The 15,231-nt window shown below is 38.7% G+C and overlaps 2 protein-coding genes across 2 annotated transcripts; both read left to right on the plus strand.

Annotated features, from left to right (window-relative positions):
* The first annotated feature begins 617 nt into the window (after positions 1-617).
* OR6A2 (olfactory receptor family 6 subfamily A member 2) lies at positions 618-1,559 on the plus strand. Its single transcript, XM_036095962.2, has one exon. The coding sequence runs from the start codon at positions 618-620 to the stop codon at positions 1,557-1,559; it is 942 nt and encodes a 313-aa protein (XP_035951855.1).
* A 9,886-nt stretch (positions 1,560-11,445) lies between these two features.
* On the plus strand, positions 11,446-12,390 carry LOC118538125 (olfactory receptor 6B9-like). Its single transcript, XM_036095961.2, has one exon. It carries the CDS (start codon positions 11,446-11,448, stop codon positions 12,388-12,390), a length of 945 nt encoding a protein of 314 aa, XP_035951854.1.
* Positions 12,391-15,231: the final 2,841 nt, after the last annotated feature.

Consider the following 15,231-nt stretch of genomic DNA (forward strand, 5'->3'; position numbering starts at 1 on the left):
TGACTTCCTGGTTCCATCTCTTACTATCTGTGTGACCTGGAACAAGTTACTTAATCTCTTTATGCCTCAGTTTTCTCAGGTGTTAAGTGGGGTTAATAATAGTACGAACTCACTGCGTTCTTCGGAAGATTAAGTGTATTAATATCTGCAAATATTTTAAAACAGTGCCCACACTATCAATGCCTAGTAAGTACTCAATTGTGTTATACATTATTGTTATTCCTGCACTATGTAACTTATTTCCTCAAAACAGAGTCACAATCTAGCTCACAAACAAACTCTTACTTTAGGGCAGCCTAGACTCTCTTACTATTTGTGGTTTTGATCTATATTCTTCAGGGACCAACTAGTAGTCACTTTATCGGTATATGCTTCTCCAAGGGCCATAACAGATTTTTATCCTATCACCAATATGAAGCAGTTTATTTTTGTCCACTTTTGTCTTAGCTCATTTCAAGATTACAGAAGAAAGTGATGGCCTCAGTTCAGTGATGAATGACATGCATTCCATGCATTCTGTCAATATAAACCCACCAAGAGAAAGGCTGGGTTCTTGCTGTTGGCTCCTGAAGATCCTCTGTTCTCTCTCCTAAAGAGCAGTGGGCAAGACTGACACCATGGAGCAGAGGAACCAGAGTGGGAGGATAAGTGAGTTTGTGTTGCTGGGCTTCCCAGCTCCTCCACCAGTGCGGGCACTTTTATTTGCCCTTTCTCTGCTGGCCTATGTGTTGGTGCTAACTGAAAATACACTCATCATTATGGCAATTAGGAACCACCCCACCCTTCACAAACCCATGTACTTCTTTCTGGCTAATATGTCCTTCTTGGAGATCTGGTATGTTACTGTCACTATTCCCAAGATGTTAGCTGGCTTTGTTGGGTCCAAACAGAGCCATGGACAGCTGATCTCCTTTGAGGGCTGCATGACACAGCTCTACTTTTTCCTGGGACTGGGCTGCACTGAGTGTGTCCTTCTTGCTGTTATGGCCTATGACCGCTATGTGGCCATCGGCCACCCTCTCCACTATGCTGTCATTGTCAGTGGCCGACTGTGTGTGCAGCTGGCAGCTGGCTCCTGGGCTGGAGGTTTTAGCATCTCCATGGTCAAGGTTTTTCTCATTTCTCGCCTCTCCTACTGTGGACCCAACATCATCAACCACTTTTTCTGTGATGTCTCCCCATTGCTCAATCTTTCATGCACTGACATGTCAACAGCAGAGCTTACAGACTTTGTTCTGGCCATTTTTATCCTGCTGGGGCCCCTCTCTGTCACTGGGGCCTCCTACATGGCCATCACTGGTGCTCTGGTGCGCATTCCTTCAGCTGCTGGGCGCCATAAAGCCTTTTCCACCTGTGCCTCTCACCTCACTGTTGTGATCATCTTCTACGCTGCCAGTATCTTCATCTATGCCCGGCCAAAGGCACTCTCAGCTTTTGACACTAACAAGCTGGTTTCTGTACTCTATGCTGTCATTGTACCATTGCTTAACCCTATCATTTACTGCTTGCGCAATCAAGAGGTCAAGAGAGCCCTACGCCGTACTCTGCACCTATTCTAGGGCCAGGATGCTAAGCATGGGAAAGCTAGCCAAGATAGGTAGAAAATGCTCTTAAATTTGGGATCTATATCTTCTTTTAAGTCCAGGGAAGCTCTTATGGCCTAAATTAGGGACTAGGGTTCAAAAACACCAACAAGGAACTAATCCAGGAGAAAGAAGAGGGATGGATTGCAAGCTGGCAGCTGGATTTCTGGACAACATTGTAAATACATGCTAGAAGTTCTCATGTCATCTGCTGTAGTGTAATTTACATAGAACAGGTTCATGTATCATGCAATCTGGTGGGGCAGAAAGGATTGACTGCGCAGAAGGCTGATTGCACTTCAATATTTAAATAAGCAAACAAATGCAGAACTAGTATCTCTCTAAATGGCCTTTCCTGGATTTGCTCTTTGTTTTAGTTCTGAGGCTGAAAGTGCAGAAAAGGAAAGCAGAAGGAGGAAGCCATTGAAGGAAGCACAGACTTCATTATGGGATAGCATTAGAAGACTTCTGGTGAGATCTCTTCCAGCCACAAGCCACTGATTGTAGCCTATGAGGTAGCAGGGACCCAGGTGATTATTCTAGTATGAATTACAAGGCAAACAGATAGGAAACTGAGAATTTTTGTGTAGGCAACATATCACCTCCTGGACTACAGAGATTTCTAGCTTCATTTCCTGATTTACCCACATGGAGCTAGTGACTGAGTACAGTTGTTTATTTAATCTTCTGTCTCCATAATTAAGGAATTATTATCCCATAAACTTATAGTTTATATATTAAATGGAATCCTATGTAGGTCTTAAAATAACATGATCTACACAGAGCTAATGACAGAAAAAATATTCCTAACATAATAAATGCAAATATTAGGTTATGTAATAGCATCAAAAGTATCAGGCTTACAAATGGATAAGGAAGATGTGATATAGATTTATACACACACACACACACATACTGAAATATTACTCAGCTGTAAAAAAGGATGAGATGTACCATTTGCAACAATATGGATGGACCTAGAGGGCATTACACTAAGTGAAATAAGTCACTTATTAAGGAAGAAAAATACCATATGATTTCACTTATAAGTGGAATCTAAAAAACCAAATGAATAAACAAATAAAAACAGAATTAGACTTATAAGCACAGAGAACAAATTGATGGTTGCCAAAGGGGAAGAAGGTATAGGATGGACAAAATGGGTGAAAAGGAGTGGGAGATACAGGCTTTCAGTTACGGAATGAATAAGTCATGGGAATAAAAAACACAGCATAAGGAATACAGTTGATGATATTATAGTAGTAATGTAGTGAGGCTGATGGTAGCTACACTTGTGGTGAATGTAGCATAACATATAGAGAAGTCGAATTATTGTGTCGTACATCTGAAACTAATTACCATTGTATGTCACCTGTACTCATGTTTTTAAAATTAATTTAAGGGGCACCTGGGTGGCTCAGTCAGTTAAGCATCTGCCTTCAACTCAGGTCATGATCTCAGGGTCCTGGGATAGAGCCCCGCCTTGGGCTCCCTGCTCAGTGGGGAGTCTGCTTCTCCCTCTGCCTCTCCCCCTGTTTGTGCTCTCTCTCTCTCTAGTTTGCTCTCTCTCAAATAAATAAATAAAATCTTAAAAAAATAAAAAATAAATAAAATTAATTTTAAAAAGCTAATGACAGGGGCACCTGCATGGCTCAGTCGGTTAAGCATCTGCCTTCGGCTCAGGTCATGATCCCAGGGTCCTGGGATAGAGCCCGCATCGGGCTCCCTGCTCAGCAGGGAGCCTGCTTCTCTCTCTCCCTCTGCCTGCTGCTCCCTGTGCTTGTGCTGTCAAATAAATAAATAAAATCTTAAAAAAAAAAAAAAAAAAGCTTATGACAGCCCAGCATAAAACCAAGCATAGGCTTTCAAAAAAAAATTTTTTTTAAGTAGGCTCCACGCCCAGCATCTCCTGGCTTGAACTCATGACCCTGAGGTCATGACCTGAGCTTAGATCAAGAGTTAGACACATAACCAACTGAGCCACCGAGGCACGCCAAAGCATAGGCTTTTCTGAGCAAAGAATATTGTGAGATAGCACAGATGTTATATCATTGAAGCAGACGCTGGTTCTACCTGCAAAAACATATCTAAAATCTGACCATCTCAAAAAAAGAAAAAATATCAGTCTTATTTATTTGTTTAAATTAGACTAGAAGGAAATTAACTGAAATGTTAGCTGTAACTACGCAACGTAGCTGTTACTCTTATAAACTGAAATCTGTGGCAAAGGTATTGTTACCAACATATTTATTTAAATAAGCATTTCTTACCCAATAAGATACACAACTTTATTCATCTGGACAGAGAAATGGTGACAGGGTATCTCAGTATGATTTTTAGAAATTTAGCTCTCCACAGTTACCCAAGACCTAGAACCCTGAAGACAACATCTGACATTAAGCTTCTCTCTCCAGATGTGGGAACCTTTTGTTGTTGCAGCCTGTCTTTCCATAGTTTTCTGCTGCTTAATAAAGTATGAAAGGCTACTAGCAAGGAAATCGAGCATTATTTGCTAGTTGCTACTTATTAAAATTCTAATATAATATTCATATCTTTTTGTGCCAAAACAATTACATAACCTTATAAGTATTTTTATAATTTATGTTTTATATTTTATTATGTTATTATAATTTATATTATAATGTATATTTATAATGACTAGATAAAAGTTCATCAAAAACACATCTCCCAACTATCTCCACAGAATAAATTTCTGAAATGGGGTTACAGTCTGGGATTGGAGTGTCATCCTCTGGGCATCATTGTTGTAGCTATTATATGAACCTCCTTATAGGTTAACTCCAATTAGTAGGAAGCAAAAACATGACATTGATTTCCTTCATTATGCTCTTCTTTATTTTCCAGGCTTTTTATAGTGAGATGCATTATTTTTTTGAGTTTTAAAAAACACCTCTAATTCTGAATTCAAAATTTAAAACCAATTATTTCAGGTATAGGAAAAGTGTTTAGCACAGTTTCCTGCATATATTCATTTTTCTATAACAATGAATGAAAAGATGCTTGAGTCCATGTGAATTACAGCAAGATCAAAACTTCTCTTGACTTGGACTGCATTTTCATAGTTGTGTGGTGATCCTAATAGGTCATATTGAATTTAATGTCACAAAACCTAAGATTTTTCAAGTAAACTATTAATTGTCAGATGAAGTGTCACTCATCCTCCATTAATTAATTAATTCTGCCCCCAACCTACATAGAAGACTTTATTTTATCCCTGTTACATTTGATCTTGTTTGTTTCAGACCATCTTTATAGTCCGCCATTCTTTAAAAATATTGCACAGGGTGATGGGTATTAAGGAGGGCATGTGTTGTGATATGCACTGGGTGTTATATGTAACTAATAAATCACTGAACACCACATCAAAAACTAATGATGTACTATACACTGGCTAACTAAACATAATAATAAAATATATATATATATATTGCATAGATACTGTGACTCTTTTATAATTCTCTTTTGCCAGAGCAGTGTCTGGGGATGTCTCCAGTCTCCTTCATCATTACAAGAGATAAGAGTACTGATCCAGACTGGGTGTTTCAGGTAGGACAGATACTCAGAGTGGCCAGGGTAACTCACATCTACAGAATAAGTGAAGATCAACATAGAGGGCTTCCATGCTCAAAAATATCTACTGGTTCCCATCAACTTTTATAAACTTCAAGTTTCTTAGTCTGCCTTTCAAGTTTCTTCACAATATGATCTGTTTTCCTTTTGGTCTTTTTTTTCCCCCTTTTGGTCTTTATTTTAATTTCTTGCCCAATACAACCTTGCGCAGATGAATTTTAGATTGTGATTTTTTTTTTTTACTTGAACTTTATAATCAAATCCCTTTATAATTTGCTAACATTTCACATTGAACAAAGTCAGAAAATATCCAAAAACCTTTCTGGAACAGAGCATTTTAGAAATAACAGTTCTTCTATAGCACTGAAAACCCTATTTTGCTTAAAAAGCCCTTATAAGACTGAGAAACTATCAGAGGGTACTTAAGAGACAAAATACTTAAATGGAATGTGATACCTTACAGTGGATCCTGTGACATAAAAAGGATAAGGAAAAACTGGTAAAATCTGAATAAGACCTGGAGTTTAGTTAACAATAATATACCCGTTTTGGTTTCTTACTTTTGAAAGTGTACAGGGCAATGTAATGTGACAATATTAGGGGAAACTGAGACTGGGGGAGAAGAGTGTGAGAACTCTCTTTACTATCTTTAAAACTTTTCTGTAAAACTAATATTATCCTAAAAATTTTATTTAAAAGAGAAATAAATTATTGGTCTCTTTATACCAAATAATTTAATAGACCTTGATTGATTTCAGTGACTGCATAATACTAAAAGTAAGCTGTCCCTTTTTGCTTATGGCAATATGTACAGCAAATATTTGGCTTTTATGTGTTATGTTGAAAATCTCTTTTTCAAATTTTACTGGATTTTTAAGTCTCATGAAATTCATATATTGATGTTGTTTTATTTTGCTGATTGATAAGAGAGAGTTGGAGTATATTTGACAGAGTTCTTGCTTTACATTTAGCAGCCCTAACAAAACTGTACCCGTCCTTTCAGACAGCACCATTTGGTGTTGGCAAACATGAGTGGACAGTGTCATGCCTGCAGAGAAGAGAAGGCGTATAGGTGTTTTCATTTTCTCTTAGAGTCATTCCTCAGGGGATAATTACCCTCCCTGATTTTCATGTTCCATAGTCTCATTTCATGAGGACCCAGTGGTCCCAGCCTTCCCAGAATTAGTGCCAACTCACCACATGCCTTTAGACAAAGAATATGGGAGGGTAGGGAAAGAGCTAGATCCATCCTTCTCCATAAAATTCCAATTAGTCACACATAGACCTTTAGATTCCTTCTAGGATCTAAAGTTTCTCTAGGATTTCTCATTTTTTAAACCCCTGCTTCACTCCCTTACTCCACCTTTGGTTACTCACAGAGACACAAGTATATTTCCCAGGCCTTCATTACAACAAAACTTCTAGCACTTGATTCTTAATTTTATGGTTACTGACAACAATTAATAACAGAGTCTATGGGCTAACTCAGCTGTGAATAACTTGACAGACAGGAGTTGTCATTTCACACTGCTCTTAGCTCACAGCGCATGCTTCGCAAACATTGATCAAATGACTGAATACTTCCTGGAGTCCAAGTTTGGTGGGTGTGACCACTAGACACTGCAGGGGCCTCATTATTACATTGTCTCACTTCTCACTATACTCTTTCCTGTGCTAGTCTCTCTACACTGAAAGCCCTCTCACCTCATTTCTTCTGATCGACTCATGGCTGTGGTTCACATTCCAACGCAGGTAATATTTTACATTTGTGTAGTTATCACAAAGCTGTTTTAGAATTGCTCTCATAGGGGCACCTGGGTGACTCAGTTTGTTAAGCGTTTGCCTTCAGCTCAGGTCATGATCCCAGGGTCCTGGGATTGAGCCCTGCATCGGGCTCCCTGCTCAGCGGGAAGCCTGCTTCTCCCTGTCCCACTGCCTGCCACTCCCCCTGCTTGTGCTCTCTCTCTGTCCAATAAATAAATAAAATCTTTTTAAAAAATTGCTTTCATATACATATTACTTTTGAAATTAACATTAATGATATGATGTTAACAAGTGAATTATTGTTATCCCATTTTATGGGTGAATAAACTGAGAAATAAAAACAATTTCATAAGGTCAAAGGTCTTAAAAATGGTAGAACCTAGATTAGGAACTGGATCTTCTGACTGCTGAACCTAAATTATTTCCCATCACACTACTTCCACACTATCTTCCTGTATGAGTCTAGAATGACACCTCTTGAATCTTTTTCTAAATTCCTAAGTTACTCCCTCATTGGAGTTCCTAGAGCATGGTGTACCTCTCTTTTGGTACATGTCACATTCTATGCTCATTATAGTGTGTATTTATTATTTTACTTAGAATACTACAAGTTCCTGAAGGACAGAAACCATGACTTACATATTTTTATTCCAAATAACATATAGCACAGCACCCTACACATGATAAAAGCTCAATAAAAGCTGATTGTGATTTTGTGAATAAGCAAATGGATGTATTGGTTATCTTATTAACCCAGTTAGGTTTCTTATCCTGGTTTTGAGTAACTTAGTGTTGCATTAAATTACATATAGTAGTAAGAGAAAAGGGCCACATCCCACCCACAGATATAAATAAACTTGGTCCAGGTATAAACAGGAACTAGTAGGTAAATGGAGATTCAGCTTCCCTGTCAAAATCCTCTGGACATAGTCTTAGCAGCACATACAGAGTTTCCCTAGAGCCAGGAGAGACTGTCAGTGAGCCTCCTGGGAAGAAGACATGGGCAAGCCGTAGGTGAGTGTTAAATATATTCTCCTGCCTCAGCTCTAGACTTGTCTTAATGCTGCAATACCTATCATGCAGTCTAAGCAGAGACCAGAGGTGGATTTCCAGGTGAAGTATAAAAATATGCAAGCCAGTCTGCTTTTCCATGTTTAGTTGCAAATGTCTGCAAAATTTTCCACTCTTGAAGAGAGGGCAGGTGGACCATGGTGAGTGGTTGAAAGTTTCAGGTGAGATTGGTTGATCCGATATCTTGATTCAAGAAAGTTCCAAGGAAGATGAAGAGGGACTTGGGGGAAGTGGCTACAAGCACCATGATTGGACAGGAGAAAGGGTATTGTGGAGAATGAATGGGAAAATGAAGATTCACTATTTCTTTACCCAAGGCTGAGGCTATGTGGGCAGCTGTGGGATCTTTTGGGTGTTGGACCAGGCCCAAAAGATATGTTTCTTATTCTAGAAGAAGTCTGTTGGTGTCCATGTTGTCTCTTGGAAATAAGCACATACAAGACTGGAAAAAAGGTTTTATAGTACAACGAAAGGATTTATTTCCTCAGATACCATAAAGGAGACCCCAGAGCTTAGTGCTTTCAGTTCTGAAAACAAAGAAAATAGTAAGATAGAATTCTTCATTTCTCTATGATACAAAATAAAACCAGCTGAGAGGTACATCCATGGCCAAAAAGTGGAGGAAAATATGAAGTAACAGGGGTATGCTTGAATATATGAAAGCAATATTCTAGAGAGAGGATAAGAAAGAGGCATGAGTGATTGTAACTCAGAGCTCTTCAAAGATGCTATAGTCCTTTTGGGAAATTTGGCTTCCCTCATTCCCCCAGAATGTAACAGAAAAAAGATGAGTAAAAGAGAGAGAGAATGAATGTCTGTGTGTTTATATGAACACATGTGAGTGACTAGCATGTGTGAGTCTAATGTGACATAATATAGTAATAGCTAACACTTATAGAGAAAAACCATGGACCAATTCCTATGTTAAGTGATTTCTGTGCATTATCACATTTATTTTCACAGCAAACCAGTAAGATAGGCATTATTAACATTATTCTATTTCACAGCAATGGATCTTTAAGTCCATAATTGTTGAATATTCTGTTCGGGATGACACACCTAATAGCCTTGTTCTGACTCTAAAGTCAATGCTCTTAACTAGTAGACAAAGGTAAATGTGTGGGAAATTGTGTGGCTGATGGTGAGAATGTGGAATGCTATACATGCCCTGAAGGAAAGTCTCTACGTTCTTCCCACTGAGACAAGAACATGGGAAAGCTCACTATTTTCTGCTCCCAGAACCAGTTGCTTTTCCCAAGGAAAATTATTAGGTGAAAGGCACTGAAAAACTAGGCCAGAAATGGCTTACTAATGAACTACTTCAGGTTGAAGGTGTTGGAGGAGGCCTGGAGGTAAGATACAATCCCTTTCCATCCAGCAAGCAGGGCTGAGCTCTGCTGATAGATGCTGCTATGGAAAGGAGGTAGTGAGTCAGTAATATGTATTTCAGTGCCTCATTCTTCTGTCCCTTGCTATGAGCCATGGCCAGAAGATCTCTAGTCCAATGAGTCCCTGATCAGCCTCCCACCCTCTGTGTGTCAAGTGAAGAGTATGACGGACAAAGTGTTTGGCAGGAGTGAGCAATGTTCTAAAGGCAAGACCTGACCTCAGTCTTTATGGATCTTTATGGATGAGTGTGATATTTAACAGAGAGACACATTCATTCATGTGTTTTCAAAAGATACCCTGTGGACCACAGGTTAAAATAGTTGGGCTACCTCACAAATATGTTTTCTTCCAGCATTATAAGACCTGCCTATCCTTACACTATATTCACATGCCTTCCTGCCTCCTTTCTCCTTACTCCTCTAGGAGACCTGAGACACTGGACGATATTTTCAGACCCAATCTACCAAGTAACCTGAGGCCAGGGATCATATCCACTGTTTTCAGACCCTGTGGATATGTTTGCTGTGACAATACCCTGGATATGCAAGCTGAGGCTATGCTTAAGATCTGCAGTCTGATAGATAGATGCCTTCTGCCAGCAAAGTACCCTGAATTCACATTCCTCTGCCACTGATCTATTTCCTATGGATCCCAAAGCTCCAAGGGATTCATTAATTCACTTGTTAATCCTATATTCATTTAATATTCATGTATTTTCTAATCACTATCCTAGGCATTGGGTTCACAGTCATGAAGGCAAAGTTTTTTTTCCCCCAGTTTTATTGAGATATAAGGGCAAGTTTAAGGTGTACAGTGTGAGGATTTGATACATGCATATGTTGTGAAGTTATTATCACAATAAGGTTAAGTGGTATCTCCATCACATCACATAATTATCACTTTTTGTGTATGGTGAGAAGATATACTTAAGATATACTCTGAGTAACTTTCAAGTACGTGATACAGTATTGTTAACTACAGTCACCTTGCTGCACATCAGATCCCCAGAGCTTACTCATTTTATAACTGGAAATTTATACCCTTTTACCAACATCTCCCTGAGTTTTAGAAAATTGCAGTGTAATGGAGAGAAATCTCAACATGTGAAGGGGTTGTGCACTGGGAGCAAATGTTTTTGAAGCTCTTGACTGAGTTTTGGTGAGATGTCTTCTAAGTGGAATCTTGAAGCTTGAATCAGCCAATAAAGATTGGGGGATGGGCACAATAAGAAGAGGGAAGAGTGTAAGCAAAGCGTGACGGTGATTAGTGTGTTTGGGGGGCAAAAACTAGTTGAGCATGTCTGGATCATGGAAACCATTTAGAGGGTCATGAGTGATGAGGCAGAAGAAATACATGGCTGGATCAATATATGAAGTGCCTCCTATGTGTGATAACGAAAACAATTCCATTTTTATCTGAAAGCAGCTGGAGAGTCACTAAGGAACTTTCCAAGAATTACTATCTCTTATTTCCACAAATAAAGACTGAAGAAACTGTGCTGATCAAAGGACTACAGCCAATGGATCACCCAAATATTAAACTTTGAAACTTTTTCTGACATGAGGTTATCCCTCACATTTCCTTTAGGGAGGAAAGAAATCTTCATGCAGTAAGTTCCTAATTAAACAGAGATCTGGAACCAACAAGGGAGAGACTATCTATGTTTATTGACAAAGGACCTGGGAATGACATGGGTAGTGACATTCAAATATTTAATCAGGGGAGTGAGAATTAAGGGTGGGAGTACATTTTTTTAATTTAAATTTTAGGTAATTAACATACAGTTCAATATTGGTTTCGAGGAGTGCATTTTGATTCTGGGAGACTTTCATAAAAAACAAACACAAAAAGAACAACAAAAAACTTTGATGGAAATGTGTGCTTTCACATTTAAAGATTACTTTGTGTTGACGAAGTTATTTTATGAGTCGTTTGCAGGAAAGTCTGATTTACTAACTTCTTTTGGTCTCTTGTCTGGTAGCATAATCATCTTCATTATTTGTAGTGCCGTTATATAAGACTTCAATACCTCTCAGTGCTTTTAGTCATGCTGGGGAAAAATATCACTCTGGTCAGTGAATTCATCCTGGTGGGCTTCCCCACTGCCCCATGGCTACAAGTCCTGCTCTTCTTCCTTTTCCTTGTGGTCTACCTGCTGGTGGTAGTAGAGAATCTTATCATCATGCTCACTGTTTGGATCACTGGCTCCCTCCATAAGCCCATGTACTATTTCCTGAGTAGCTTGTCCTTCCTGGAGGTCTGGTATGTCTCCGTCACTGTCCCCAAGATGCTGGATGGATTCCTTCTACAGAGACGGCGCATCTCCTTCACCAGTTGCATGACTCAACTCTACTTCTTTATCGCACTCGCCTGCACTGAGTGTGTGCTTCTGGCAGCCATGGCCTATGACCGCTATGTGGCCATCTGCCACCCTCTCCAATACCCAGTCATTATGACCACAGGTTATTGCGTACAGCTGGTGGCTTTCTCCTATGTGAGTGGTTTCATGGTCTCTGTCATCAAGGTTTATTTCATTTCACATGTTGCCTTTTGTGGTTCCAATGTCATGAACCACTTTTTCTGTGACATTTCACCAATCCTCAAGCTGGCTTGCAAAGACATGTCCACAGCTGAGCTAGTGGACTTTGCTTTGGCTATTGTCATTCTTGTCTTCCCACTCATCACCACTGTCCTTTCTTATGTCTACATAGTCTCCACAATTCTGAGGATACCCTCCACCCAGGGAAGGAAGAAAGCCTTCTCCACCTGTGCATCACACCTCACTGTAGTCGTAATTTATTATACAGCCATGATTTTTATGTATGTTCGGCCCAGAGCTATTGCATCATTTAATTCCAACAAACTAATCTCAGCTGTGTATGCAGTCCTCACACCCATGCTAAATCCGTTCATCTACTGCCTTAGGAACCAGGAAGTAAAAAATGCTATCAAAAAGACCATAGGGGTTGGACAGTGCCTCCTGCTCAGCTAAGCCCTGCTATCTTGAGGAGGAGACAGTGTCTTGGCAAGGATGTCATTCCTGTGACACTTCATGGTTCTGCTTATTAGTGTTATTCTATAAATCTACATTCTTAAAGAAATCACAGCATGGGAAAAGAGGAAAAAATTAAAACTAGAAACAGGACACATTATGTATTTCTTTAATTTTGAATTAGTTTTAATACACACTGTATATATTTAAAAATTACTTTGACATGCAGAGTAATAATAATAAATATTTGACATGTATAAGTTGGTGTTATTGGCATTTTACATATAATAAACCCTTCTATTCTCATAACACCTCTATGAGTTAGTTATGATTATTTGCCTGATCTTATGGATCAGGAAACTGAAACATACACGGAGAGGTTAAATAAGTTGATCAACATTGCATAGTTAATAAATATCAAAGCCATTATTTGAACTTGGGGAGTCTAGTTCCACAATCCACTGTATTAGATTCTCTCTATATATAAGAGTCTGTGATAGTAGCTCTAGGGGCACATTAGTTAACAAACATTGATGCCTGGAAGGAAGAAGCAATCCAGCCAGTAAGATATGTGTAGATGTTATGATAATTGATAATGGTATGGTAGTGGTGGTGGTCGTAGGGATGGTGGTGATAATGATGTTTATGATTGCATTGGGTTAATGATGACCAACTACCACTGATATTAATAATATTGTTGATCATTTCACAATTTTTTCCAATTGTTGCCTCCTTCCAGGACTATAATAGCTCATTTCTCATTCTACGGATGGGATCAATAGTTTCATGAGAGATGAGATAATTTGTATTACTGCAACTTTTGCAGTTGTTATATGTCTTTTGAGAAATTGTCTTTTGGGCTCTTGAATTCTTATGGCCTTCCCATGCTGTAATATGACTATTATCAGCAAATAAATGGAATACCATTACATCAATATATGTTTGAGCTGAAAGCCTCAATATATCAATATAAAATATGTCCTACACATAAATAAGGTAAAAAATGAATACAAAATTTTCTAAGACAAATGAGATTGTTAGATACCATTGAGGGATCTGCTGATTAGAAAAAGAAATGTACCAGGGAGAATTCTACAGAATTGAAACTGAAATTGAGAAAAAACAGAAACTAAAATTTGAAAAAAAAATCAGAAAGAGCTACCTTTCCTCTCTATATCCTATTCACTTTAAGTAGGTGTCTAAAATTGGTCTCCTGAATGTTGAATGTTATTCAACATGTGTGGACTAATCTTTCTCATATGTATATTGCTCTTACAATGTTACTTTACCACTTAAGAATTCTCAATTTGAATTAAATAGGACCTACTCATTCTACTTATTATTATTACTTTAGAATCACTCTAGCATTCATGAACCTCAATAATATCTAATCTTTTCCCACCTATACCAACTCCACCTTGTTTTTTACTGATCCTCAAAATGAAACATCCATTTTGATGATATTAGTCACCTTAATGTACTCAATGCTTACAATATACTAAGTTATCTTGCTTAACCTCATTCCTTCATTTATTCACTCATTCATTATTTTTTGTGCTCCTATTCTTTGGACTGTGATAGCCCATGAGAATATACTGGTCAACAACAACAACAAAAATAAACAGAATCTTCCTTCAAACAGCTCGGAGGTGAGTAGGGAAGATAAAGGCACAATTACCTTCAGTGTTAGAACTGTGATGATGCAAGTAAGGGAAAATGTTCCAGCAGAGGTAGCATTTAGGCTAACACTTGAAGGAATTAAATGAAAAATAGTGGGCAGGAGTGAAGGTCAGGTGTTGCAGAGATAGGAAAGGCTGAGTGGCAAGAGAAATAAACAGCAGCATACCCAAAGACCTGAAAGATGATTAGCACAAAGTGACATGAGGAAGAAAGGGGTCACATGAGGAAATAGATTCATGCTTACCTATCCAGATTTTACCAATTTGTGGATTTTCTTACTATATAGGTTTATAAACATATAATAAGTTCTATAGAGTCGTTTTCAGTTCCTGCAAGTACTAGATCTTTAGCTTGTAACACTTCTACTAGATGAATGGTAGTCACTGAGAGAGTGAAGCAGGAACAAGGCCTCAACTACAACAACTTTTCATTTTGATTGGCAGATGACAGTTTGTGTTTGACTCCTCACTAGATTGTGAGTTCCTCTAGGGCAGAAACTAACCTTATTCATCCTTGTGTCCACAATACCAGCCACAGTCCCTGACACAGTAGTAGGCAACTGTGGTGGTTGTTCTCTATCCCCTTGCCCCCATTATCTATTCTTTGCTCTCCTTTAACCCTTTGTGTACCCCAACTCTGAGGGGGTAGGAGGAGTTGATTCTGTTGACTGTACACTCTGGCTCTGTTGGCCTCTGGCTTCCAATTTCATTGAGCCAGTAGGAGGCACCAGTAGGAAATTGAATGATACCAGGCAAGAGATGGCAAGGGATTCATTTCTGCTTTCCTGGGTGGGTGACTGGCCATAACTACAGCTCCTGCAACAAGGGTGTCACTTCTGAGGCTGCAGCCATCACTGGGTTTCTACACTGCTAATCCTTATGGGGCTCAACATCCTTTGTCTGTTGTCATTATCTTGCCCAACCTCAGTGAATTAGTCATGACATTTAATTCTACTCAAAAATTTCAGCAAACATTACTTTCTGTTTCTTACTGGAATCCTGGCTGATATGGCACTTGATAAATGTTAGTCAAATTGAAATAAATCTCAGTGGGAATGCTTGGAATAAAATAACACTCTAAAAAGTCCCATATGTTTAGATTTTGAAATCAATAACATAACACAGGCAAACCTCATTTTCTACTTAAGTATGATATATGACA

This window comes from Halichoerus grypus, chromosome 11 (assembly GCF_964656455.1).
Source record: "Halichoerus grypus chromosome 11, mHalGry1.hap1.1, whole genome shotgun sequence".
Taxonomy (NCBI): domain Eukaryota; kingdom Metazoa; phylum Chordata; class Mammalia; order Carnivora; family Phocidae; genus Halichoerus; species Halichoerus grypus.

Coding starts and splice junctions, on each gene's coding strand:
- LOC118538125 (XM_036095961.2), top strand. CDS start 11,446: ATGCTGGGGAAAAATATCACTCTGGTCAGTGAATTCATCCTGGTGGGC.
- OR6A2 (XM_036095962.2), top strand. CDS start 618: ATGGAGCAGAGGAACCAGAGTGGGAGGATAAGTGAGTTTGTGTTGCTG.